The 26,047-nt window shown below is 53.6% G+C and overlaps 8 protein-coding genes across 8 annotated transcripts; 4 read left to right on the forward strand and 4 right to left on the reverse strand.

The window, feature by feature from the left end:
* Positions 1 to 1,715: 1,715 nt before the first annotated feature.
* VTN31DRAFT_7275 (uncharacterized protein) lies at positions 1,716 to 2,461 on the reverse strand (the record flags this gene model as incomplete). Its single annotated transcript, XM_069407978.1, has 5 exons — positions 1,716 to 1,733; positions 1,791 to 1,879; positions 1,939 to 2,084; positions 2,146 to 2,347; positions 2,425 to 2,461. 5 exons carry the CDS (start codon positions 2,459 to 2,461, stop codon positions 1,716 to 1,718), a joined length of 492 nt encoding a protein of 163 aa, XP_069257773.1.
* A 747-nt stretch (positions 2,462 to 3,208) lies between these two features.
* On the forward strand, positions 3,209 to 5,880 carry VTN31DRAFT_7276 (uncharacterized protein; the record flags this gene model as incomplete). Its single annotated transcript, XM_069407979.1, has 6 exons — positions 3,209 to 3,324; positions 3,399 to 3,468; positions 3,542 to 3,691; positions 3,801 to 4,589; positions 4,647 to 4,784; positions 4,837 to 5,880. The coding sequence occupies 6 exons, from the start codon at positions 3,209 to 3,211 to the stop codon at positions 5,878 to 5,880; spliced, it is 2,307 nt and encodes a 768-aa protein (XP_069257774.1).
* A 944-nt stretch (positions 5,881 to 6,824) lies between these two features.
* On the reverse strand, positions 6,825 to 7,894 carry VTN31DRAFT_7277 (uncharacterized protein; the record flags this gene model as incomplete). The annotated part of the gene is made up of 3 exons (XM_069407980.1): positions 6,825 to 7,600; positions 7,665 to 7,779; positions 7,856 to 7,894. 3 exons carry the CDS (start codon positions 7,892 to 7,894, stop codon positions 6,825 to 6,827), a joined length of 930 nt encoding a protein of 309 aa, XP_069257775.1.
* A 5,527-nt stretch (positions 7,895 to 13,421) lies between these two features.
* VTN31DRAFT_7278 (uncharacterized protein) lies at positions 13,422 to 16,425 on the forward strand (the record flags this gene model as incomplete). Its single annotated transcript, XM_069407981.1, has 4 exons — positions 13,422 to 13,923; positions 14,021 to 15,639; positions 15,700 to 15,780; positions 15,835 to 16,425. The coding sequence occupies 4 exons, from the start codon at positions 13,422 to 13,424 to the stop codon at positions 16,423 to 16,425; spliced, it is 2,793 nt and encodes a 930-aa protein (XP_069257776.1).
* Positions 16,426 to 16,969: 544 nt separating this feature from the next.
* Positions 16,970 to 18,051, forward strand: VTN31DRAFT_7279 (uncharacterized protein; the record flags this gene model as incomplete). The annotated part of the gene is made up of 5 exons (XM_069407982.1): positions 16,970 to 17,004; positions 17,077 to 17,148; positions 17,254 to 17,340; positions 17,427 to 17,615; positions 17,688 to 18,051. 5 exons carry the CDS (start codon positions 16,970 to 16,972, stop codon positions 18,049 to 18,051), a joined length of 747 nt encoding a protein of 248 aa, XP_069257777.1.
* A 176-nt stretch (positions 18,052 to 18,227) lies between these two features.
* On the reverse strand, positions 18,228 to 19,974 carry VTN31DRAFT_7280 (uncharacterized protein; the record flags this gene model as incomplete). The annotated part of the gene is made up of 5 exons (XM_069407984.1): positions 18,228 to 18,571; positions 18,633 to 18,762; positions 18,822 to 19,664; positions 19,729 to 19,806; positions 19,864 to 19,974. The coding sequence occupies 5 exons, from the start codon at positions 19,972 to 19,974 to the stop codon at positions 18,228 to 18,230; spliced, it is 1,506 nt and encodes a 501-aa protein (XP_069257778.1).
* Positions 19,975 to 20,653: 679 nt separating this feature from the next.
* Positions 20,654 to 21,074, forward strand: VTN31DRAFT_7281 (uncharacterized protein; the record flags this gene model as incomplete). The annotated part of the gene is made up of 3 exons (XM_069407985.1): positions 20,654 to 20,692; positions 20,773 to 20,849; positions 20,909 to 21,074. The coding sequence occupies 3 exons, from the start codon at positions 20,654 to 20,656 to the stop codon at positions 21,072 to 21,074; spliced, it is 282 nt and encodes a 93-aa protein (XP_069257779.1).
* A 192-nt stretch (positions 21,075 to 21,266) lies between these two features.
* On the reverse strand, positions 21,267 to 25,404 carry VTN31DRAFT_7282 (uncharacterized protein; the record flags this gene model as incomplete). The annotated part of the gene is made up of 3 exons (XM_069407986.1): positions 21,267 to 21,624; positions 21,683 to 25,002; positions 25,060 to 25,404. 3 exons carry the CDS (start codon positions 25,402 to 25,404, stop codon positions 21,267 to 21,269), a joined length of 4,023 nt encoding a protein of 1,340 aa, XP_069257780.1.
* Between the last annotated feature and the right edge of the window lie 643 nt (positions 25,405 to 26,047).

Raw genomic sequence — 26,047 nt, forward strand, 5'->3', positions numbered from 1 at the left:
GGCATCATTCAATTCAAACCGTTGACTGAAGTCAACGTCCCGAAGGAGAACCTCGGCTGGACAGTGTGCACGGAGCGTACGAGACGCGTTCTTTGAAATTTCTTCTCGGTAACAAGTCCACAACTGATAGCATTCGTCATCACACAGTTCGTTGAACTTTTTCTTTTCGGCAAGAATTTCAGAACTGAAAGCATTCGTCATCACCATGATAGTGTACCGTGCCCGCCTGCGGTGTACTTACGACTTCCAATGCCCACTGCAAAGTGCAAACGGTTTGAACTGCAATTGCAAAAGTCTGGCCGCCGAGCCCGGAGAATGCAGAAATCGCCCAATCTGGAAGTTGGCGGCAGGAGCTGAGCTTACCAACATGGATCGATCGAATCTGCCAACAACCCTGACTTCTTCCTCACCGCCACAACTCAGCAAGGAACTAGACCAGGCAGGTCCTCGTACGACGATGCCCGCATGCTTTCTCTCTTACACGATAACTGCCGGTCCCTACTAGGTTACTATCTACTACAGTACCTCGTACTATCTTTGCGGCTGCTTCCCCTTCCCCCTTTTCCCCGACGGGAGCAGGCAAAACGAACGCCAACCTTGTCGGTCCATCGCCCCCATTCCCCCGATCCCCGCGGGCCATTGGGATGCCAGGTCTTCGGCACAGGATACCTGCTCTTTTCTCTGATTGCACGGAATCCCGATGGATGGAAATTGCCGCCATCCCAAACGGAGAAATCAAGCATCAAAACCGGTCCGAAGGGGTGTCAGGGGTCTAATACTATCAGTTCCGGTTTCTCGTGGGCCGTGACTGTCTGGATCGGTCACGTCAACGACTTTGATATACCGTAGCTTCTTCTTGTTTCCTTTTTTCCGCTATGAGATCCCTTGATTCCTTGCAGCGGGTCTACTATCTCTATTTCGACACGAAAAAATCGTTAACGGACTGATGCGTATATTTTGATATTACAACCGCGTCCTTCCTCAATATCACGGTTAAATAATACAGACCGCTCTTTACTTTCTGCATGACGTCCTTTCTTTGCGACTCGCCAAATGGCGACTCAGATGCCGCCGAGATGCGCGCTGAGAAGTCCCCGGGCCATGTCAGAAGGTGCGAGAACTGTGCCAGAGAAGACTAAAAAAAAAAAAAAAAAACGCCGGGAGTAGAACAAGCATGCGCCACCCAGAATTTGAATTTGGGAACTAAGCTCGTGCTAGATCAACATGTTGACCAGTCTTCTCCCCATACAGCTTTATATACATGTCCCACCGTTGCACAGACGGGGACGCTGGGTTGCTGCATCTTCATGCCCTATGGTCTGAGATCTAGATTTGCCGCCCCGTAGCTCCCGCTGTACTCCGTACCATGAATCCGCAGTGCGGAAAGACCGGGGAGCACATCGCAGAACGTTGATAACGCCTTTTGAGTTGCGGCTAGCAACAATGACCGAGTATTGGAGTATTGGCTGTGGACCACTCTGGTCATTCGGACATATTTCGGAGTCAACAGAAACAGGGTACGCGGATCGTTGGACGATCGCCGATATAGGCAAACCTCACTGAGAATGACCTATCTACACCCCGCTTCCGTTCACCCCGAAACTGCTGGCGTTTTCGCCACTTCATCAGAGTCGAACGGTCCTTGTGCGGCACGTGACTGGGTCAGATTCCAAATGTCACGTGGATCGCTTGTCAGTTGCATTGCGTGCGTTGGCTTAAGACAGCACACGGGTCTGCAGAAGATCAGTTATGGACTCAATGGGTTCTTGCCGATGCCATGCAACACTGACCACAAATTGCTCAAGGGACTCTTCAAAGAGTTCATTGTTGACTCCCACGCCGCCCGGATGCTCAATGGGTGACAGCGGGTTCTTGACAACTAGGACACGTTGTAAGACTTCGAGCTGGCATGGAAAATCAAGGAACGGCTTGACGCACCATATTCAACATAGAGATTGACGTAAATCTGCTGCAGCGCGATTCGCATGCTCGGGGACTTTGTGTCTGTGAGCATGACGAATTTGATGTTCGTCGGCGTCTCGTAGTAGTGGAGCTTGTACTGGCTGGTGCGGTAGGAGACGAAACTGCGGGCAATGGATCAGGTCGTGCGCTCAGAGTGGTCGGTCCATTGCATTTGATCCGTACCTGTCATCCTCGCCGCCCAGCTTGCGAACCATGTTGCGTAGCGAGAAGACGGTTCCGAAGATCAGCTTTGCGTCGTCCTCGGCCGTCCGTTTCGACTGCTCAGAACCGGGAGCCACGGCATGCGAATCCGATGTTGGACGCGCCGGCTTGCCGCCGATTGTTGCGGCGCGAGGAAGCCAGCGGCGCTTATAGATGCATTCGGCTGAAGACACACACGTCAGATTCGTAAAGATCAAAATAATAAAAGAAAAAAAAACAAAAGTGCCACTGTTGCATTACCATGTCGGTCAAAAATGTAGAACGCGTAAACAACCATGGTGCTAATTCAATCGGCTCGGGGAGGAGGAGCGGGAATTTCTGAAGAAACGAGGACAATGCGAGATCGGAATGTTTGCCGAGGAGAAACGTGGTCTATGCAAGATCGCAAGAGGGCTTGTCAAAGTTGCTTTGGGCCGTTTGGGCAGCTGGGCTGGCTGAAGCTCTAAGCAGGAGGCCCCCATCCGCGGGCGGTGAACGACTGAACGGGGGTTGGTGTCAACGGGGTTTGCGTCGACAACAACCGGCGCTCCATCGAGGCTTCACGGATGGCCTTTTTCCCTTGCGCTGCTCCACCGTTTCTTGCGCGCGCTTGAGACCTTGACACGAGGCTTTGGCCTGCCAGCGATAGGCGTTCATCTTGTTCTGCAAGCCCAGACCAATCCACGCGACTCGACGATGTTTTTCGTTTGGGTTGTCAATCTGCTGGAATACACTGCTCCTACTGGTGTGTGTAGATTACTCGGGTAGCCTTATTGCATTGCGTTTCTCCGCACTGGTGGAAAAAAAAAAAAAGACTTTCAATCCTTGAATTCGTTTCACTAAACGAGCTTGGAGGAATGGAAGGAATATATTCTTGGCCGGCCCTGAATAATGTCCACTCTGCCGTGAGTTTTATTTTTTGTATTCTGCGTTGCTTTTTCTCCGACATCCCACCTTGGCCCCTCCATCATCCTTGAGCATTGAACCCCCTCCCTTTCCCTCTATATTGCCCAGCGCAACACCATTCGTTACAGATACATGATACATGGCCGACCAGACTGCGAGGACCAAGCCGCCAGAAACCGTAGCGGATGCCAAACCTCCGCCGGACAGGAGGTCGAGTAGCATAGTCTCGGAGCCAGCACGCGCAGTGCGACATACGTAGGACCACCGGAACCCCTCCTCCTTCTGATATCTATTTCGCCATTGAGAGGATGCTGAGCGCCCTCGACCAGGTCGACGTCCTCCATCGATAGCCCCCGGCGACATCAGCACCGCCAACATACCGCCCCGCGACGCGTGAAGGTTCTTCACACCCCTTTATCCGAGGTGGTTTGCAGGCTGATGATATGCTGACTCGGTCTACGAACGCTGCCAGGAAACACTCGATGCGCGCTCCGAGTATACGACCAGTCAGGATGACGGCACCGCTCAGCATCGCATCAACCAGTACATCATCAAACAGGAGATTGGGCGAGGCTCCTTTGGCGCCGTTCATGTGGCGGTTGACCAGTACGGCAACGAATATGTACGCGACGCCATTTCTTCATGATTCGAGCCTTTTGTTTTCTTTGGCAGGTCTACGGTGAAATGATGGGTCGGCTAATCGTAGCTTTGGTTTCCGTTTGTCCCAAAAGGCCGTCAAGGAGTTCTCCAAGGCGAGACTCCGCAAGCGTCAGCAATCGCATATGATCCGTAGACCGCGATGTCCGCAACGGCCCGAGTCCGGGTTCAATTCTCCCTTACATCGCCATCCGACGGGGGACGATGAGAACGGCCATCCGCTGGATCTGATCAGAGAGGAGATTGCCATCATGAAGAAGCTGAACCACCCGAATCTGGTGTCGCTGATCGAGGTGCTGGACGATCCGACGGAGGATTCGCTCTACATGGTCATGGAGATGTGCAAGAAGGGCGTGATCATGAAGGTAGGGCTGGGGGAGCGGGCGGATCCTTACGACGACGAGCGTTGCCGGCTCTGGTTTCGCGATCTGATCCTGGGGATTGAGTATCTCCATGCCCAGGGTATCGCGCACCGGGACATCAAGCCGGACAACTGCCTGCTCACCAACGACGACGTGCTCAAGGTGGTTGACTTTGGGGTGTCGGAGATGTTTGCAAAGGACTCGGACATGTATACGGCCAAGTCAGTGGGATCGCCGGCTTTCTTACCGCCGGAGCTCTGCGTGGTCGGGCATGGAGACGTGTCCGGCAGGGCGGCGGATATCTGGTCGATGGGAGTGACGCTGTACTGTCTCCGGTATGGGCGGATCCCGTTCGAGAAGCAGAGCATTCTGGAGCTGTACGAGTCGATCCGCAGCGACGAACCCGACCTGGGGGATGAGAAGGACGAGGATTTTATCGATTTGATGCGGAGGATCTTCGAGAAAGACCCATCCAAGAGGGTTACAATGTCGGAGCTTCGAGTCTGTTTCGCTTCTGAAAATGTTGGAACTATGAGCTTGACTAACCGGGGCATGCAGAACCATCCTTGGGTCACAAAGGGAGGAACCGACCCGCTGCTTTCAGAGGAAGAGAACACGGCGGAGATAGTCGAGCCGCCGACGGAGGAAGAAATGAACTCGGCGATTACCAAGAATCTGGGGAACATTCTGGCGGTGGTATGTACAAAACGAGAATACTTGGGAATAAATGCCCACTGACAAACACAAGATGAAAGCCGTCCAACGGTTCAAGCGACTGGTCCATCCCAACAAGGGGATGTTGCAGAGCATCCTTGGTCAGGAGCATGAGTCGCACTTTGTGCAGCCGCCGCTGGAGATGGACCCGGACGAGGGCCTGGAGAGCATCACACGGTACAGCCAAGCTTCACGAAACCGACCGGAGCGATTCCGATCGAGCGGTGCCGGCGAACGAGGCCGGTCGCCGAAACGGACAGGGTCCGGGATCTCAACCAGAAGCAGCCGCGTGGTGCAAACCACACCAACAGTACCCTCGCGGGAGAACTCCACCCAAACGAAGCGGAGCACATCCGAGGGGACTCGGGGCCATGCACGAGACCCGCTGGAGGAGGAATGTCCGTACCTCTTTATCGGACCATCACGATTCACAGGCGAGTTGACGGACGACGACGACATCCCCAAGAACGCCGGCTCAAGATCTTCCCACCTGGTCCTCCCTTCCCTCCATGAACCTGACACCTCCATAGACGGCATCGATGAATTCCCGGACACCCTCCCGCCGGTGGACCCGGACGCGGTACCCGTCGTCAGCGAATCGCCCGGTGCATGCAGCATCGACATCTACGAGACGGCGTACCGCGAGGAAATCGAGCGCATCAAGGCGCGCAGCCTCGCGCGCAAGGACACCCTGACCAAGGTCTACCTGACGCGGCGCGTTGAGGATCGCAAACAGCATCTCAACGAGGTGATGCGGATTCTGCAGCCATCCAGCACTACGACTTCCACCACGACCACGGCTGCTACGGCGGCTTCAACCCTCGGAAACGTCGACCGGGATGACTCTGAGCAAACCACCTCAACGGCGCAGCGGCAGCAGCAGCAGCAAGAGCCAATCGTGCAGGTTGATGATCAGAACCTGTCCGCGTTTTCCTCTTCTCCCTCCTCCTCGTCCTCGTCCTCCGCGACCACCAAAATAGGGAGCGCGGCAAGTGCATTGACCGCACTGCTCAACAAGGCAAAGGCTTCTTCTTCTTCTTCCTCCTCTCGCACGGCAACAAAGACGGCCGCAACGTAGTCAGGAACAGACCACCTACCTACCTATGTGATAATGACTCCCAAGAACAGAGGAACAATCCAGAATCAACGCGCACAATGGGATCAGGAAACAATGCATTGCTGATTGCATAGTACTATTCTACATCCATGGCATGTGGTCCCATTTCATCATTTCATCATCCATGGGGCAGGGCATATACCCCGACATACATACCAGTCATTCGATTCTCTCTTCTTGCATGGATAGAATACATTCAACGAGCGATTAAGAGCATTTCCCATGTCCATTCTTTTTCTTACATGTTTCTTTTTTTAGTATTAAATGACCAAATCTTCTTCACAATAATGAATCCGTTTATATTCACTCATGAAGACATTGCTGATCATTCACATGCTCCATGCTGACAAAAAAAAGTAAGCCCTTGACAGCAATAATCATCAACTGCATAGGAAAGAGACAGTCAACAGTAACAATGCTATTACTGTACAGCAGCAAAAGAAAAAAAAAAAAAAAACAAACTCATATACTCGTACATTGATCGCATGCAAAACCAGACAGACAGGAATAGAAACAAGAACAAGCCTCATCTCATGACATATCGACCCCAAGTCTAGTACAATAAGTAATAATGGAGAACAAAGTTCGGCCGTGGACTCGTCACGAGAGATCCAGGTAGTTCTCGAAAGAAAAATAAACAAAACAAAACGAAACATTTGTATGCAGTCATTTTTCTTGACAAGCAACAAAGAAAACAGCCACACCGTCATGCCGGAGGAAAATGCCCCAGTCTATAGATTATGGATTATCGTTTCGTCATGCTTCTCATGGCGTGTCTTGATCATTGTCGAGTTATCAGGTTGACCGTAGAAATTAGACCCCGCGACGGTGAAGGAAAGGGGGGGGGGGGGGGGGGGGCGGAGGGGAAGAGAAAAAAAATAAGGAATATTTAAGGAGCTCACTCACTACTGCCGTTCTCCTGCTGTCGTTACGCTGGCGGCTCCCGCCTGCGGCGCGAGTTCGGGCGGTCGGCCGAGCCGTCGTTCCTGGCTGGCTTGTGAATCAATGATGCCCCGGACTGGATCCAGATTGGTCGTCGCAGTGGAGCTTCTCCGCCCGCTCGACTCGGGCCGGCTCTCCTCCTGTTCTCCCGAGGTTTTGATTGGAGGGTCGAGTTGCGGCGGTTCAGAAGGATGCCGGGCCGGGGATGCATCGGTCGACGGGCCGTCGCTGGTCGTCCCAACCGCCTGGGCAAGGTCCACAGCCGGGTTCCTGCCCTTGGACCCCGAAGAGCGTTGTTGGTGCGGTGACTCCTTCCTGGACGCTTCTGTTTCTGCCCGCCGCCGCACGGAGTCCGCCTTCTTCGGTCGACCGCGCTTCCGGGGCGGCTCCACCGGCCTGGACGGCATGGAATCGTACCCAGGAGTTGCATCGCCTGGCGAGTGGATCTCATTGGTATGGTGGCTGGCGCTCAGAGGAGGTTTGGGCTGGATCGCTCGGGGAGCATTGGCGCTCCTCTCCAGGTGAGAGTACGGCCGCTTCTGGGGACTGAGGACCTCCGGCGTCGGTCTCTGAGCGGAACTGGCTAATGCCATCGGAGCCAATGGGGGCAGTCCATGAGGCGGCGCTGGGCCATGCTGTGCCGGCCACGCCACGGGCTGATGCAGAATTTGGCCATGGCTTGCAGCCAGCGATTGCTGCATGGAATCGAATGCCTGTCTGCAAGAGTTCAGCGAGCGTCCTGAGCGAGCGTTAGCTTTGAAACATGCAGCCATTCCAACAAAAAGAAAACATGTATATCATACCTCCCGGCAGGGCAATGTCCTCCCATGAAAACGAGATTTGCAGTTCTTGGATGAACGCCAGCAACCGGTAGGCGGGCACATGAGCACTTTTGAGAATCTGAGTCAACAAAGCGTACTACGCACTCAGTTTGTTAGCCGGCGGGAGAGCTGAGCCACGGAATGAAAAACAAATGCAAAGGACAGGTTCATACCTTCTCCTCCTCGGTCCATGGGTTCTCTTGATTCGACATGTCCAGCCGTTCATCGGAAAGGGGCTGGAATACGCGAGGGTGCAGCGACGAATGTATTCCCAGAGGTGTAGATAAGGCCAAAATGGCTGGGACCGAGTCACAAAAACGAGAGACCGAGCGTGCGTGCTTCCAGCAAGGAATGAGGCAGTTTCCGGGTGCACAAGAATTCCCGACAAGGCGACTAGGTCGCGAATCCGGTGTCACGCGGTTGTGATATCAAGGACGGAGAGAATCGCTCAGTTCCCGAAAGAGCTGCTGCAGTAGCAAGCAACGAAGAGCGAGCAGCGGCGTGAAATCGTACCAAAGAGAGGATGCATGAAAAGACGGGGAAACAAACGAACGACATCAACACAGTCTATGGAGAACACGGCGGGTCATGCACGGCGAACTAGCCCTTTTTTTTTTCTTTTTCCGTGCGGAGACAGACAGCACACGGACTCACAGGCGTTCTACAGCACGTAAAGCAGTCGTCGTCGCGGGAATCTATCCAAACAAGCGATGAGTTCTGGGCTCCATGGACCGGTGTTCAATGCATGGATTAGGGTTGTGCCCTGGACTTGGCTCCCGGTGGTGGATAGTATTATAGTATTGATTAGAATGACCAAAGCGGGAAGGACACAGGAACGGAAGACGATGGCCAGCGACTCAGGCATCAACGGAGGAAAAAGCGCGCCGCGGAAGGGGGAACGGAAGGGAAACTGGGAGAGGGTGGAAAGGAGGAATGTCCCCAGAGGAAAGAAAGAAGCGGGGGCGAAGACGAGAATGGGAAATGGAAGAAAAGGAAGAAAGGCGATGCAGAAAGGAAACCGTGGAGAAGAATAATGGCAATGTACACTAGGATGGCGCCGGGACAAGACAGGTACCTACCTGAGCAGAAGGGCAGAAGCTAATCAGCTAGCTCGATTACTCTAGTGGAATAATATATATGTATGGAGGGAGGGAATGCAGCTTCGATTAGGGCGCCGAGGGCACTCTGGGGCTGTCACGGAGAAATCAGCCTATCGGCCAACAGACCAAGGAGACAAGCATGGGCCAAAGGCACCATAGAAACAACCGCCGCGAGAACACAGACAGGGGAACCCGCGGGACGTCAAGAACGGCCTGGGCGTGGACAGGAACCAGCGAGAATCAACTGAATCTGGTTACAGTACCTGACTCGGGTACGGAGTAAGTACTTGGTCTGAGACTCTTTTAGTAGGTAGATGGATTTCCCCAAGAGCCAACAAAAAGAAAATGGGCCAGGAATCAAAAGCGACGTACAGTGGCTCGTCGAGGGGTGGAGGAAGCACCGAGTAAAAATAGAAGGAATTGTGTACGATGGCGAATCACGGCTAACAGATCCAAAGAGCATAAAAAAACAACACAGAAATCGTTCATTAGACGCGGCCGTTTCATTGATCACGAACCCTTGAGTGGTTGTATTGTCCGCCCACCAGTGTGGAGCTCTGGAGCAGAGCAAATGCAGCACGGGCGCTCTCTCTCTCTCTCTCTCTCTCGGCCTACGGTAATCCGCCCGGCTCGATAGCCTCGATCTCCGGCCAAAAAGTCATTCGAAGCAGCGCTGGGATCGAGTTCGCACGATCCCTACCTATACTCAAGGTACCGTCACGACATTCTGGGCGACCGGGTTGACTCTGGTATGTACAATGCAGGCCCGGTGCACATACAGCGAGCGCGTGAAGGCTCCGCATGGGCATGAGCACCAGAATGATGAATGTTAGGGGAAATTTCGACAAACCAACGGCGCCCTTGCCGGCAAGGCTAGGCCATTTTAGGTGCAGCAAGCTTGCAACGAGCGCCAACGCGGATGTTTTGTTGCCTGTGCGGCAGCGGCCTTGGCGTCTCGGCGAGACGATCAATCAGGGCACAGTGGGATCCTCTATTCTTCCGGCCAGCCCGTCTGAAACCGCAACTCCCTGGATTAAGCTTCGAATCGGGTCACGTCAGAAATTGATGGCTCCGTGGGGAGAGAGGCATTTGAAGCTTTTGCCGCCTTTTCCTTGATTCCGCGGCCGGCCCAATCGGCAAGATGCGTTTGATATTCCCTGTCCGCTCCCCGCCGCGCGCAACTCGCAACGGGCGGCAGGCCAAAGGATCTTCGATCCAGAGCTAGTGAGATTTGCTTATGATCGACTTGGACATCCAGGTTGCCAGGTCCTGGTGGGGATGGGCCGTCAAGGTCGAGTGACCGCGCGGAAGATGGCGTTTTCTAGTGTTTGGAAGGGGGGGCGCATGATTAGTCGTAGTAGCGGCCGTGATCCATGCAGGCCACAAAATTCGAAAGGCGTGACGGTGCGAAGAGCTGCACCCTCTGCGCTGAGGATTCCAACGCCACACGCTGTCTGTCGTACGGATTCCCTCCTGCATTATCTTATCTGCATAGTAGTACATGTACAGCGGGTGCCTCGCAGCGGGTGCGTGGGAAAACCGGGACAGAAAGTCCCGACCGTGGCCATGACACACACACACACACAGACAGGTTGCTGGTTGTCTCCTAAGACCAGGCTGGATGATGCCGTGCATTGACGGAATGGTCGTACCAGTGTGACCGTCCAGGTCACCGTCAATAAAGACCCATTCATGAGCTAGAAAATAATCCTGGTGGGGGAGTTGGACCGTTTTTAGCTTGTGCTTCGAGAATGGTTGGATGAGAGATGTCGAAAATTGTGCATGCGCCGATGCAGCAATGGCATTTAGGTAAGTACATCCACGGCTAGGTAGGTAAGGCATGTAGTTATTTGTTGTATTGGTAGCATTGTCCATCATTTCAGTCCTCACGCGGAATTATCTGTGCCACAGGGTATCATCATCATCAACATATGTCCATTGTCCAGGTAAAGGCCATGCGACAATCCCATCCGTATCAGTTCGTCCGCATCGACCGGCAAGGACCGGCCGACTCCAAGATGTCCAAACTACAAACAAACCTGGCTGGGGAAAGGAATGGGGAATGGACTGTGGAAAGGAGGGGTGGAAGAACTGAACGCGTCGCCTGCATGTGCAAAGTGATAAAGAGTGCCTGCGCTCGTAATGGTATCCAGGAAGGGCCATCAGATACTCCTCCGTACATGATCTGTCCGCAAATCAAAGGATCCGAGGAAGCTCAGACGGTCGGGATACTGTGGCGAATTGCCCGCCCACCGGTCGACGGAGCCATTCATCGTTTGATCAAGCCAAAGATCAGATCAAGATTCCTCTCCAAACCCATCGGTTTTGAAACGATGCCCTCGTTATGTACGCTGTGCCTAGGGCCGCTGCCGCCAAGATTGCTCTCCATCGTAAAACAGGCTGCCTCTATCCACACGCGACCCGTGACCGGGGAAAAGAAGGTTCTCTCCAAGCATGAATCCCATAGCTCCATTGGACCACGTCTTCCGAGGGATGCATGGCAATCTGCGGCTTATGTGCGCTGCAGACCGGCTCAGGCTCTCAGCTGGACTGTACCAAACACGACCATCTCCACACGGGCCGTCAATCGGGCTACTTCCCGACTTCTCCTCGAAAAGTGACATGACAGTTTCTAATGTTGGAGATGGCCCGCACTCTATGCACATTGGCAGCACGGTCCAAACACGGTTCCAAGGGTGGATGTGCAGGCGATCCAGCAGCCCATGAGCAGCTTTGGATAATAAAATTGCATTTGCCTACTGCCCGCCATGCAGCGGATGATCGTCTGCGAGGTGCAGTCAGCAGGGTTTGATAGCGAATAGAGGGCAGAATCATTTACTGTATTTTGGGGGATAGATGATGGCGGCGAAACCCGCGATACTTCAGTTGTCATTCAGCTCTGAAAGCCACGGAGATTGGAGCCCGCCCGTTAAGCGGCCCGAACTGCAGTTATCCCCTTCGGATCACCATGGTCCAATGCCAGCTTCATCCATTGTTCCCCTCAGGTCAGGATCGCGGCAGACAGATGGCCGGTTCACGGACCACGGTACTCCGTCTTCGAGTACTTTCTTCATGTCTGACATGGGAATAAGTGTGTGATGCTGCCAAGGCGATCCGGATCGTCCATTATTGACCTGATCGGCACGCGGACTGGATGCTATGGTTGATCATAATCGATGCCATGACGATGAGCAACAACGAGAACGACGAAAAAAAAAACATTCTCTCTGCCGGAAAAGTCTCTATATTCGACGGATACGAAGGACTTTGTGCGGTTCCTAAGGGTTTTATTCTCTAATCCCACACCGCCATTCTGTCATTAGGCACAAAAGATCTACCTTAGTATGCTAATTCGGTGCCCGCCGCCACGTTGACTTCCGCAACCAGAAACATTAAACAGGGTCTCCCTCCCAAACAAATGCCCAGAGAGACTCGCGCAGAGCGACAGGGCTCTTCTCCCTGGGACAAGATCGCAGTGTTGGGCTCTCTCACCTTCGCCGGGACCCAAGGATACCTACCATTTAGATAAAGTGTGACTTTGCGGACCGCATTCACATCTCCAATCGGTGATCAAGCTTGCTACTCTCGCTGAGGGACATCTGATTTCAAATGCCAATCTGAAGTTCAAACGCCGGGGTAAAGGAATGATCGTTTCGAGTCGTCGTTGATGCAAGATTGTAATTTTCTGGTCGATGAGTTGTGGCTCACATGGTGACTGGACAGGGCCAGGCTTGGCTCGGCTGGCGTTCCTTGCTGACCACGCGCTGTCCTTTCTCTCTCTTCTCTCTGTAGGCTGAATTGTGAAATTTCCCCTTTCTCCTGCCTAGATCTCTTCTACTTGCCTTCGCGACTGCATTTTACAATACTACCTAGGTATCGCCTAAAAAGACCTTTGTCTGGGTCGAACTAGAGGAACGGAAAGCGCAACGGAAAGAGAAAAGCCTGCGAACATTGAAGACGCGAGAAAGCGGCAAAACCAATCGCATGGCGCTGTCCTTGTCAATCATCACAGCGTGATTCGCGCTTGCGCAGGACTCGAGACGGCTTCTCAGCGGGATCTCGCTTATCGGGGGAAGGAAATTCCCGTGTCCCAGCTTCCACCGACGAAAGCGCAGAGATTGTTGTCCAACCTCCAGGTCATGGCCAGCAAATGACCCCGACTGAGAGAAGAGCTGGGAGAAACTGGGATTCACATGACAATCGACCATCATCATCATTGATTGCGCATTCACCACCGCCGCCATTCCTGTTGCCCTCAACTCAACGCCGGCCCCGGTCCTCCTTCGTACACCCCGACCCCTTTTTCCCAACTGTGGCCGGTCGTAGAGAGCAACGCATCAACGGCGGGTGAGGCTCCTCCGTCGCAGTCCCAAATCTCCCGCCTCCAGGGTGCCCGTTGGAGCCATTTCAGTTGTTGTTGATCTGGGTGGTGCAGGCTCTGCAAAGTCCGTGGCTTTGGTCGGGATTCTTGGCATTTGACAACCAACCAGAATCTCCTCCCAACTCTATTCTTTAGTCGCGTCCTTCTTGGAAAAATCCCATCTTCTTACCCCCCCCCCCCCCCCTTCCTTGCACAATCTCTCTCTACTCGCCTGCCCGGGTTCGATAATTAGAACCCGTGTCATCGGTCGGCATCGCCATGTCTTCAAATGGCGATGCAGATGGTGCGCTGGGTTCGATGGCGGGCCGCGATGGTCCTACACGCTCCCGCTCTCCCCGTCAAGGCGCCGTCAAAGATGAATCCGTAGACAGCACCCCTGGCTCACCGGGACACAATCACCTTGCCAATAATCACACCTCGGCAAATCATGCATCATCATCATCATCGTCATCTCCGGCTGACGAGTTTAAGTCTCGCAGCCCGTCCTGTCCGCCGGTCAAGGCAGAACCGGAAGAGGACAGCACTGAGCAAAAAATAGGAGGCGAAATCACTGTCAAGCTGGAACCCGGAAAACCGCCTAAACTTTCTCGTACTGCATCGCGAAAGGTGGTGTCGCGGCCTCCGTCTCTGTTCAACCATCTCCCGGACAGTTCAGAGGAGGCATGCAAGACCTTCGAAGTCATCGAGGACTGTGTCTACTCCAACAAGTACATCGGATACACAGAACATTCCATGGACTGCGACTGCGTCGAGGAGTGGGGTAAGTTTCATCAATTATCTGATTGGACTCATCGAGGCGCAAATGCTCAAGCAGTTCCTTGGACCCGATTCTCATGCAGTTGCTAATGTTGCAACAGATGCGGAAGCCGGGAAAAATCATGCTTGCGGCGAAGATTCTGACTGTATCAATCGTGCAACCCGCATCGAATGCGTTGGTGACTGCGGCTGCGGACCGGACTGCCAGAATCAGCGCTTCCAGCGAAAGGAGTACGCCAAAGTAGCAGTCATCAAAACTGAGAAAAAAGGGTATGGCCTGCGTGCAGAGTGCGACATTCGGCCCCATCAGCTTATCTACGAATACGTCGGTGAAGTCATCAACGAAGCCGCCTTCCGACGGCGAATGCGGCAGTATGACGAGGAAGGCATCAAGCACTTTTATTTCATGTCCCTGAACAAGGGGGAGTTTGTAGACGCAACGAAGAAAGGCAACCTTGCTCGCTTCTGCAATCATTCCTGCAACCCCAACTGCTACGTTGACAAGTGGGTGGTGGGCGACAAGCTCCGGATGGGAATTTTTGCAGAGCGACACATCAAAGCGGGCGAGGAACTCTCATTCAACTACAACGTCGACCGGTACGGCGCGGATCCTCAGCCTTGCTATTGCGGCGAGCCCAATTGCCAGGGCTTCATCGGCGGCAAGACCCAAACCGAACGTGCCACGAAACTGTCCAACGCGACGATCGAGGCTCTGGGTATCGAGGACGTTGATGACTGGGACCTTGCCGTTCCCAAGCGTCCTCGCAAGAAGAAGACGGAGGAGCCGGACGAGGAGTATGTGGACAGCGTGCAGCCCAAGTCGCTGGATGAGAACGGCGTCACCAAGGTCATGGCCGCGTTGATGCAGTGCACGGAGAAGTGGATTGCCGTCAAACTGCTGGGTCGAATTCAACGGTGCGAGGACGAGCGGGTCCTCAACCGGGTTGTGAAGATGCATGGGTATAAGATTCTGAACTCCCAGCTGGGCATGTGGAAGGAGGATGTGAATGTCGTGCTTCAGATCCTCGACATTCTGTCCAAGCTTCCGGCGCTAACTCGGAATAAAATCATGGACGCCAAGATCGAGGCGACCATTCAACCGCTAACCACCAACGGAGACGCACGGGTGGAGGCGCGGGCCTCCAGTCTTTTGGAAGTCTGGTCCAAACTCGAAGTTGGGTATCGGATACCGCGAATGAAGCGAGATCCGAACTCCTCGTCGGCTCCGGTGGTCAGCCAGTTCGAACGGCGAGAGACAATAGCCAAGCCCGAGTCCCGATCGAGATCGAGGTCAAGATCCCGGTCCAGATCAGTGTCGCCACCTCCCGCGCCAGCTAGCTTCCGCAGCAACCCCCCGAGCGGACGGAACCACCATCATCATCACCACCGTCCTCGACCGCCACGGGGGCCACCCCTACCCCAGGGCTGGTACGAAAGGATTCAACCCGACGGCAGTGTGCTGTACTGCACGGATGCTGGTCATTCCCAGCGTGATCGACCCACTATCCCTGCGTCGCAGATGCCGTCGCTCACCTCGGTGCAGCGAAAGCATTTCCAGGAAATCATCAACGGGATATTGGAGTCCAAGGAGGAGAAGACTCCGCGGGATACAACCACGACGCCGGGCACACCGCAGCCATCCAAGCAGGAACCCAAAGAGGGCCAGGAGGCCTGGCGAGCGTATCCGGAGGAGAAGCAAAAAAAGATCTACGAAAATACGGTGGGTGTCTCTCATTACAGCTGTCATTGAGGCTAAGGACGGTTCTATTGATCGGCGTAGCTGGCGCCCCATATCAAGTATGTCGTGGACCGGTTTAAAAAAAAGCTCCCGAAGGAGGACCTCAAAAGATATGCGAAGGAGGTTAGTCTTCCTGATCGGTCATTCTACAGTGTAAATCAAGCTGATTGAAATCAGGTGGCCAAGAAATTGGTCGAGTCCGACTTCAAGCACAATCGCGTGGAGGATATCCACCGTATCGATGAAAAACAACAGCATAAGGTAAAGAAGTACTGCCGGGAGTACTTTGAGAAAGCGGTGGTCAAGCACAGGCTGTACGAGGAGAAGAAAGCGCAGAAGCGGAAGGCCGATCTCGACAAGACCAAAGATTCCAGTCGAGAAGAGAAGAGGCATGACGAGGGCGACGAGGATCAACCGGGTCAGCACAAACCGGAGACGAACCATAATGGTGACAAGCAGGACCGGGAAAGAGAGCCGTCGCCGAGTGCTGCTGGCGATGCGGCGGGTTCCGACGCGAGCAGCGCAGAAGAGGATCACGACGGCAACAACAAATCAGCGGAGCAGGACGACTCTGCCAAACGAAAACGAGACACGCCCGAGGAAACCGAGGCCGGGAACCCGGGAAGGTCACCGATCAAACGGCGGAGGTCCATGACACCGACGCCGGAGAACTCATCATCACAGACACCGGAGGCGTTGGATTCGATGGAGGAGCTGGGGCATTCTGGGCTTACAACTACGCATCAAAGTGTCGGCGTTGTACAATAGATATCATCATAATACCTTAGCGGAATCTAATTTGCGATTTGGTTAGGAATTCGAAGCTCTTGCCACAGCACTGGCTTATCGATCACTTTTGATAGATGATGATGGCAAACCAACCTTCGACGTCTGAATGGACGGTTGTGATGATGTAAGATGAGTCGAAATGACTTAGATCACGCTAAACCAAAAGGAGCTTAGCGGAGGAAACTCTTCCAGTTTCCAAGCTGATCGATGGGAGCCTGTTTAAATAACTGATGACAAGGGCCCAGGATTTTCAACGCGATCAATCGAGAGCTCTCCGAAGAGCCAAATTAGCGGAAAGGAATCCAACGAAGTTTACGAATCGGGGCCGGTCCAATCCTACATTGACGGGTTGTTTTTTGATCGATCAGAAGACCGAGACGAGATAGGACCTGCAGACGAAAGAGAGAGAGAGAGAGGTGTGCCCCTCACTCAACTGAAGAACTGTGAACAAGACGTCATTTGAATTTTTATTTTTTTTTCTCTTCTCGAGGTCAATCTCACACGCTTCGCGCACACAGTCAACATGGCTGTCCGAGCCCAATTCGAGAATTCCAATGAGTATGTACAAAAAAAATATGAGTGACAAATACGAACCCGGGGGAGGGCGGGAGCTGAGAAGCAGAATCATAGAGTTGGAGTGTTTGCGACATTGACGAATTCGTATGCGCTGGTGGCGCTTGGGGGGTCGGAGAACTTTTACAGGTGCGGAATTTCAATCAATTCTTTTTATTTTTATTTTTATTTTTTTTTTTTTTTTTACATTAAGCAATTGAAAGAGAGTGTCCCTTGCTGACGAGGCGGTCGCAGCGTCTTCGAGGCCGAACTGCAGGATGTCATCCCCATCGTTCATGCGACGATCAACGGGACCAGGATCGTGGGACGATTAACGGCAGGGTAAGCTTTTCATTTTCCCTTTTTTTTTTCTTTTCCTTTTCGCCCAGCCCTGTGGAATATGTCGAATTGCTAACAGCGAGGGATAGGAATCGAAGAGGCCTTCTCGTCCCCACGACAACAACCGACCAAGAACTGCATCACCTTCGCAACTCACTTCCCGATGAGGTCAAGATCCAACGAATAGAAGAACGACTATCAGCGTTGGGAAACGTGATTTGTTGTAATGATCACGTTGCGCTGATCCATCCGGATTTAGAACGGGAGACTGAAGAGATGTACCCATCCCCAACATTTTTTCTAGACATAAAACAAAGATGAAAAAAAAAAAGCTAACGGGGTTAATTCAGTATTGCCGACGTCCTCGGCGTCGAAGTCTTCCGACACACCATCGCCGACAACGTCCTGACGGGTAGCTACATGGCACTCAGCAACCAAGGCGGCATCGTGCACCCAAAGACCTCGATCCGTGACCAGGACGAGCTGTCCTCGCTGCTGCAGGTACCTTTGGTCGCGGGCAGCGTCAACCGCGGTAGCCCCGTCGTCGGCGCCGGGATGGTTGTCAACGACTGGCTCGCCGTCACGGGTCTCGATACTACCGCCACGGAGCTCAGCGTTGTCGAGTCGGTGTTCCGACTGGGTGATATGGCGGACAAGGCGCCGGGAACTGCCGCTGGGTTTAATAAGGACAGCATTGTGGAGAGTTTCTATTAGATTTAACGAGAGTCTTGTGGGTTTTTAACGGCAAAGGAAACGACAAAAAAGATTGGGAGGATAGATTATTAGAGGGATAGTTCTAATGACGCTCCCATGTTCGGTTCATCTATACAGTACATTATTTTTCCTTTTTTTTTTTTTTTTTTTTTTTTTTTTCATGTTCATGCGGCGTGTCACCCCTCCGTCTTGTTCACCAGCAGCGTTTCATCGGTACTGCCGCTACTGCTTCCCTCACCGATATCTTCTCGGCGGGCCCCGGGACGGCGGTCCTTGGTCTTACCCTCGCGTCCGACAACGTCATCGCCCTCGTCCTCTTCATCGGTGATCAATCCCTGAAGCTCAAACGCCTCGGCGTCGTGGATATGCTCCGCCTCGGCCCGGCGCCGGGGCGGCGGCGGCGCGTATGTCGCCGAGGATCCATCAATGCTGTCCACAGAGTCGATCCGGCGGTGTGGTGTTTTCTGGGTTGACTCGGGGAAGGCGTGCACGGCGTAGATGTGCAGGAGGATGTTGACAACTGGTAGAAGATCATCAGAAGCTGCCCACGAATTGACGTGGTTTTAGGGGAAGGGACGTACAGAGAAAGAGAATAAAAGCAATACTGTACAGGATGAGTACGTAGGAGACATGTGTGATGTTGGCGTCGCTGAGAAGCTGGATCTGCTCCTCCGTCGCGCCCATGAAAAGAAATCCCGAGGCGAAGAGGAGCTAAACCTGTCAGGTTCCAGTCGACCATTAAACCAAGGGGAAAGTGAGGGCGCGCTTACAAATGGTGTCAGATATTGGAAACTATGCGGATCCGATCCATTGATACTCATCGTGTTGCGATCCTTCAGCACAAACGAAATCTCGATGATCCGCACCAACCCCGCAGCCATCAGCGTGTACCCAAACACGGTGTGCACCTTTTCACTGAGCGGCAGGTGCTGCGGGTGTCCTGACATTCCCCAGCCCGTCAGGAAAATCACCAGCGCGGGGATCAAGTTGCGCTTCGGCTCGCCGTTGCGCTTCCGACTCAGCCACATGCCCAGCAGGCCTGCGCACCACCAGACAATGCCCATGGTCGTGTGCTGCAGATCGTTGTGCACCCAGGGTTGGCCCCAGCGGTGCTCCGTGAAGGTGTTGACACAGCCCCAGGCCGCGATGACGGCCGAATCAAAAAATTCCTGGCTCCGGCCGGTGCGCCGCAGCCAGTACTGGCCCACCAGCAAGAGAATGGTGAGCAAGATACCGTACGCGATAAACGCGCTGCCCATGATGAAATGCGCAAGACATTGCCCCAGGTGATCACCCCGGCAGAACCCTTGCGCCGTGATGCCGCCAAAGAGCATCTGCGCCCAGCTCACCACGGGCATCGCCTTCCCGAGGACGCCATGCGCCAGGACGAAATACCGCCGCAGCCGCCCGTGGATGCCCCTCTCCAGATGCAGCTTCAGATACACGCCCAGCCCGACTTGCACGATCATCATAAGCATTAGCGAGTTGGCAAACATCGCGTGGATGTTCTTGGCGAATTGTCGCCCCTTGTGCGCATGGCCGAGAAAGTACGCGAGCACGGCAACGACGGTGCCGAGAACTTGCACGGGGACATGCCAGCGAGATCGAGTTATCTAGGCCACAATCAGCCGACCTTCCCACCCCCCTCTCACGACCAATGCACTGCGCATATCATACCCCCAAAACCATTCCGAGCGGAAAGATGATCCCAAACGCAAAGCCCATCAGAATCATATGCGTCCACAGAGTCGCGTCCTAGCAACGATCAGCACGCCGGGTCCCCTTCGCACAGATCCAGGGACGAAAACTGACAATCGGATCATCGGAAATGCCCTTGTCCTCCGGGACATTTTCATGGCCTCCATGGGCTGCGACGCGGGTGGCCCAGCAGGCCACGACCAGCCACAGGAACCGCAGGGTCATGATCGAGTTTTAGGGGCCGAACGGAAAGGATCGTCGACGGGTTATGCGTTCGAGCTCATACTAGAAGCCCGTCGTAGAGGTGACGGAGCGGAATTAGGATTAGGTTTATGGAGATTTTATCGCAGGCAGCAGGAGTCTCAGTCGTACAGAATTGGGTTCTCAAATCATGGAATTGAGGCCGGCTCCTCGGAGTCGCCGAGTCGGAGAGTTTAGTCATCAAGTATCTAGTACTTATCTAATTCGGTTTAGTCGTGAAATCGCATACAAGTAACTTACGTCTAGAGTTACTTACTTACGTCCTCCGTACCGTAACGCAGTTGAGGTTTCGGTTCAAATTTGGAAACAGATTGTAAGTTCTTATATAGGTTAAGTATACGAGTACTCGTACGCATTCAGGTTTCCACGTCTCCACCATCGATAAGAGCTTCATGCAGAGCTCACTCACCTTCCTGGACATCATTCAGGAGGAGCGTAAAGTTGTTAGATTCAAAAGTACCTCTAAAGATTGCCAGCGAATGACGTTCTGCCCTAGTTGTACGGAGGACCTTTCCTTCTGCAAGCAAGAACAGCGCTTGCCGAATCAGGGATCTGGTCAGAAATGGATAACTGTTGCATCTTCATCCGAGAATCTCTGTGAACCAAGCCAGACTACACAAACACCGCTCAATCGACAATCACGATGACCAGCAATAATAGCAACACCCGGGAAGAAAAGCTCGTAAGTTCAGCATCCTCCATACTACTACCGAAGACGAGTGAAACCAAAGGCAATACCTGACCCATTTGAAAAAAAAACAGCGGGCAAAAATCTCCTCTCTTCAAGAGCAAATCTCTTCTCTAGAAACGCAGCTCGAGGAAACAAAAGCTCAACTCAAGTAAGAACATTGTACTACGATTGATTCGTACCGGATCACTAATGAAGAGATGGGAACAGAGCGCCGGAGACCATGCATCAAACCGTCCAAACCCACATCCGTCTCCTGCATCGGTACAATGAGATCCGTGACGTCGGACAGGGGCTCTTGGGCCTTCTGGCTGAGGCAAGAGGGGTCAGGATGGCAGACGTGTCGAGGGAGTTTGGAGTGAATCCAGAAGACTAACTGCCCGTTTTGAAGCTTCAGATGAGTGATGATCGAATACATTAGGTTTTATGTATACCAGTCCCTATCTATATACTATACACTCCGTACATGCAAATGAAAATACAAGCAAACAAATGACAATACCCAACCCAATAGAGTGGTGATATTTCAGGGTAAATTATTTGCGGAAAGAAGAGGAGACATGAATATTTAATGAGTCTTGCCCAAACTCTGCAAGTTCACCATCTCGTAGTATCGACCCTTCTTGCGGATCAATTCTGCATGGGTACCGCTCTCCACAATGCGGCCCTGGTCAAACACGTAGATCACGTCCGCCTTCTGGATCGTGCTGAGCCGGTGCGCGACCGCAATCGTCGTGCGCCCTTGTGCCGCCGCGTCAAGCGCCGCCTGCACCACCTTCTCAGATTCGGAGTCCAGAGCGGATGTGGCCTCGTCGAGAAGCAGGATCTTCGGGTCACGGAGGAGAGCGCGGGCAATGGCAACACGCTGCTTCTGTCCGCCGGACAACATGGTTCCTTTGCTGCCAACGACGGTGTCGAAGCCCTCCCTGAAAAAACTCGTCAGTCGTGGAAATGTCCCATGAGAGAGAAAAGACGGATACTTACGGTAGCGAGAGAATAAAGTCGTAGATGTTGGCACTCTTGCAGGCCTTGATGATCGCTTCCTCCGGAATGTCCTTCTCGTTCGAGCCAAGCAGAATATTCTCACGGATCGTACCCTGGTACAGCGTCGGCTCCTGGCTGACAAGCGCCAAGTGGCTGCGGTACGAGTTGACATTCAGAGACGAAATGTCCCGGCCATCAACGTACACACCACCAGACAGAGGGTCGTAGAAGCGCTCCAACAAGGCAATCGTGGTGCTCTTGCCGCAACCGCTTGCTCCCACAAGCGCAACATACTGGCCAGGCTTGACCGACAGGTTCAGGCCACGCAGCACAGGCTGCTCAGGGCGAGTCGGGTACCGGAAATGGACGTCACGGAACTCAATGGTGCCCTCGACATGGTCGATCTTCTCGCCCTCGTCGGACGAGGTGTCGATCTCCGGCTTCCGGTCAAACAGCTTCTTGAACTCCGCGGCTGCATTCTTCGCCTTGCCCATGTCCGGAGCAAACGAGAACACGGTACCGGCAGACTGAGCGCCGAAAATCACCTCACCGAAACAGACAAAGTATTGGAAGATACTGTACTCGTGCTTGCCAAGCAGGGTGCCGCCATACCAAAAGGCCAAGGCCATGCAGAAGAACGCAAGACTCTGCGAGGCCGCGTACAACACTGACGTCCAGGCCGCTGAAATCAAACTCTTCCTCGTCTGCGCTTGAAGTTGCTCATGATAGTTTGTCATAACGTCCTGCTCGCGGGTCAGGGAGGCCACCGTCCGAATAGCCGATGTAGCCTCGCACGCGTAACTGGCCGAGCTCTCGTAGGCCTTTTTCGCGCGCGACTGGAGTTCGGCGAGAGCGTAGAAGCGATAGAAGCCGCAAGCCAGCATCACTGGAACAACAGAAATGCAAACCAGCGCAAGTTTCCATCCGATAGCCAAAGCAATTGTCAAGGCTGACACCAGAGTAGTTGCCATCATAAGGATCGTACCCAGAGTCACACCACTGATCCCGGACAGATGCTTCGTCTCCGTGGACAGGAACGAGGTCAGAGCGCCGGTGCTGTTCTCCTCCTTGTCGAAGAAGACAATATCCTGACGCAGCATGGTCCGGAAGGCTGTGTCTCTCGCCCGTCGGATGAGCTTCTCGGAGCAGAAGGCAAACGCAATGCCCTCGACGGCGAAGAGGAAGAATTGAACAATTCCCAGCATCAAAAACATCAGAGACCAGAAGCTCGTATCACTCTTGAGCTTGTCATACATGGGCGGAGGCAATGACAGCGTTTCGATGGCCTTTGCCAAGAAGATCGCCTGCGTGGGCTGACCACCACCAGCAAGAGCCGCAAATACAAGACCAATGAGCATATAAAGGGTCTCCGGTTTGTTGAAGGAGGTAATGAACTTGATCAGTGTCCAGAGTGAGTACCGTATCTCTGGTTCTGGCGACTTCTTGGAGAGAACGACGCTGGAGAGCGATTTCTTTGTCGTTTGCCGCTCAAGCCCGACTTCCTTCTCCTCGTCCGCAAGATCTCTCTTGCTCTCCAAGCTCTTGCCTGTCATGGTTCGCGAAATCTTCCTCTGCAGGATACTGTCGGCGTCTGCGCCATCTTCTTCGTCGTCTTCTTCAACGTTGGCTGCGTGTGCATCTTGCTCCTCCCGGATCTTCTGAGCCTCAACAAGCTTGGCATACGTCCCATTACGGTCGAGAAGCTCATCGTGAGTGCCCTGTTCAGCAATCTTGCCACCAACCAAGACGACAATGTTGTGCGCGTTCTTGATCGTCGACAATCTGTGCGCGATCACAATGGTAGTACGACCCTCTGCCGCCTTGTCGAGAGCTGCCTGCACAATTCCCTCCGACTTGGTATCCAATGCCGAGGTTGCCTCGTCCAGCAAGAGAATCTTGGGATCACTGGCCACGGCACGCGCAATGGCAATCCGTTGCTTCTGACCACCAGACAGCAAGAAACCACGCTCGCCAACATGCGTTTCATAGCCTTCGGGCAGGTTCATAATGAAATCATGAGCGTTGGCCATCTTCGCTGCTTCCTCAATCCGCTGCCGCAGTTTCTCCCCGGTCTCGTGCTCCAGCGGCGTGCCAATCAAGCCATACCGGATATTCTCGAAGATTGTCGTCGCAAACAGGATGGGTTCCTGGCTGACCAGTGACACTTGTTGACGCAGCCATCGGAGATTGAGAGTTGAAATGTCGTGGCCGTCGAGTAGGACCTGACCACGAACGGGGTTGTAGAAGCGCTCGACCAAACCGACAATCGTACTCTTCCCGGATCCCGACGGCCCGACCAGGGCGGTGGTCTTGCCTGCCGGAATCATCAGGCTCACGTCGTCCATGACGGTGACCTCAGGGCGAGAAGGATAGATGTGCTTGATATTTCGCAGTTCAATGGTGCCCTCCACATTGTCGAGGGTTTCGCCGTCAGATAGCATGGGGTCGAGGGGAGAAACACGGTCGATGGTGGCGAAGATCTTGGAGCCCGCGGCCACCGCACTGGTGAAGGCTTGAGCGTTCGGGGCGACGTTTCCCAAACTGAACGAACCGATCAGGATCGACATCAATACCGTCAGAATCTGGCCAACGTCCATCTCCCCGTTGACCAGGAATCGAGAGCCCATCCAGAAACCCAAGCCGTAGTTCATAAACATGACTGAGAACATGCCACCGATCATGAGGGCAATGCAGATCTGCATCCTGACGCCATACTTCTCGGCCACCTTGAGGTGCTTCTCGTATTGATCGCCTAACCGGCGCTGGGTACCGAAGGCGGTGGCGGTCCGGATGGAGCTGATGACCTCCTCAGCGACGCTGCCTCCCTCGGCATAACTCTGGATGTTCTGCTCGGTGTTTGCGACGACGAATCTGGAGCCACCTCCCATGATGAGGAGCAGGGCAAGGATGGTCGAGGAACAAATCAAAGCCAGCTTCCAGTACTTGACGTAGGCGATGATGAACGCGGTAAGAAAAGTAGCAGCGGCGGTCAAAGTCAGGCCGACCTTCTCCGAGATACCCTCCTGGATCAGGTTGGTGTCGGCGGTGATCCGGGTTGTGATCTCGCCGGCCCCGATGTTGTCGAAGAAGCCGATGTTCTGACGCAGGATTGCCTGCAGATAATTCTCACGAATTTTCTGCGTCACATGTTCTCCGGTGTAGATGAAGCCCACGGTGCAGATGTAGATAGTGAAGAACTCGGCAATTCCCAGGTACACAAAGTAGAGAACGTATTTGACCAACTCGTCGTAGAATTCGTCATAGGAAATGGTGTCCAAGAAAACCCTCTGGAAAGTGCTTGCCAATTCACCAAGGAGAATCTAGTCGCAGCAGGGGATTAGTATCGAAACCGGACCGAGGGTTCAGTCTGTCCTTACCGTAAACATCGGCAACGCCGCACCACCTGCAATTGCGCAGATAGCGCTGATCAACAGAATCAGATAGTCCCATACGTCTGCATATCGGTAGAGGCCAAAAAAGGTGACAGACACCGACGGCGAATCCAACTGCTTCTTCAAAACCTGCTTCTCGTCGTCCGGAAGATGGGCAAGGGTGGCATCTTTCTCGTCTGCAGAGGGCGCCTTGCCGGGCGAACCTGGCCGTTTCGACGCGCCTTTCTCATCGACGGCGCTAGGCGAGGAAGTCGAAGGGGAGAGCGACGCCCGGTCGCGCGTCGCGTCGGACGTGGCCTTCTGGCCGACGTGATCGTCCGAGGAGCTCATGGTGGCAGGACTACGTCCTCGCTAGGGAGCTACGCGGACGATGCAGCGCCCGGGGGACCTGGCAAAGCTATTCAACCTGGCGCAAGAGCCTCGAGGTCTAAATTTTAGGGGGGGGAGGGGTGTGGGAGAAATGGGATCCGAGTTCAACCAGTCACGAACATCAAGGGGTTCGGTTGCCGTTCTCAGCACGGATTCCCAGGCTGGAAGGAAATACTTTGTTTTTGAGCTCGGACACGAAAAGTTGTCCTTAGGTTGTCTATTATACGGTTTAAATATCATCCCGACTCGATATGGATGTAGCCCATAATGTAAGCAACCACGGATGACGGAGAGAGATGTCTCCGATGAATGTCGCCGCGTCCTTCAGGCACCAGCGGTTCTTCTCTTCCATGTCATCATGTTTGAGGCGTAAGTCCGACGCTCTGATTGGCTGCTGATGCGGAAAATAGATAATCCGTCGCTGATTAATTGCTGCCTCCGAGTCTGTTTCGCTTCGTTTTGTTCGTTACCCGAGGTCCCCACATGATTACGGTAACTTTAATTGTCGGAACCCTAAAGGGAATGTCTTGGTCTAAGCACCGACATGCCCTAAAACGACCATGGGAGACGGCGCATACGTACGTAATAATACATAGTTGACTCA

Source organism: Thermomyces dupontii, assembly GCF_041956625.1.
Source record: "Thermomyces dupontii strain NRRL 2155 unplaced genomic scaffold VTN31scaffold_9, whole genome shotgun sequence".
NCBI lineage: Eukaryota > Fungi > Ascomycota > Eurotiomycetes > Eurotiales > Trichocomaceae > Thermomyces > Thermomyces dupontii.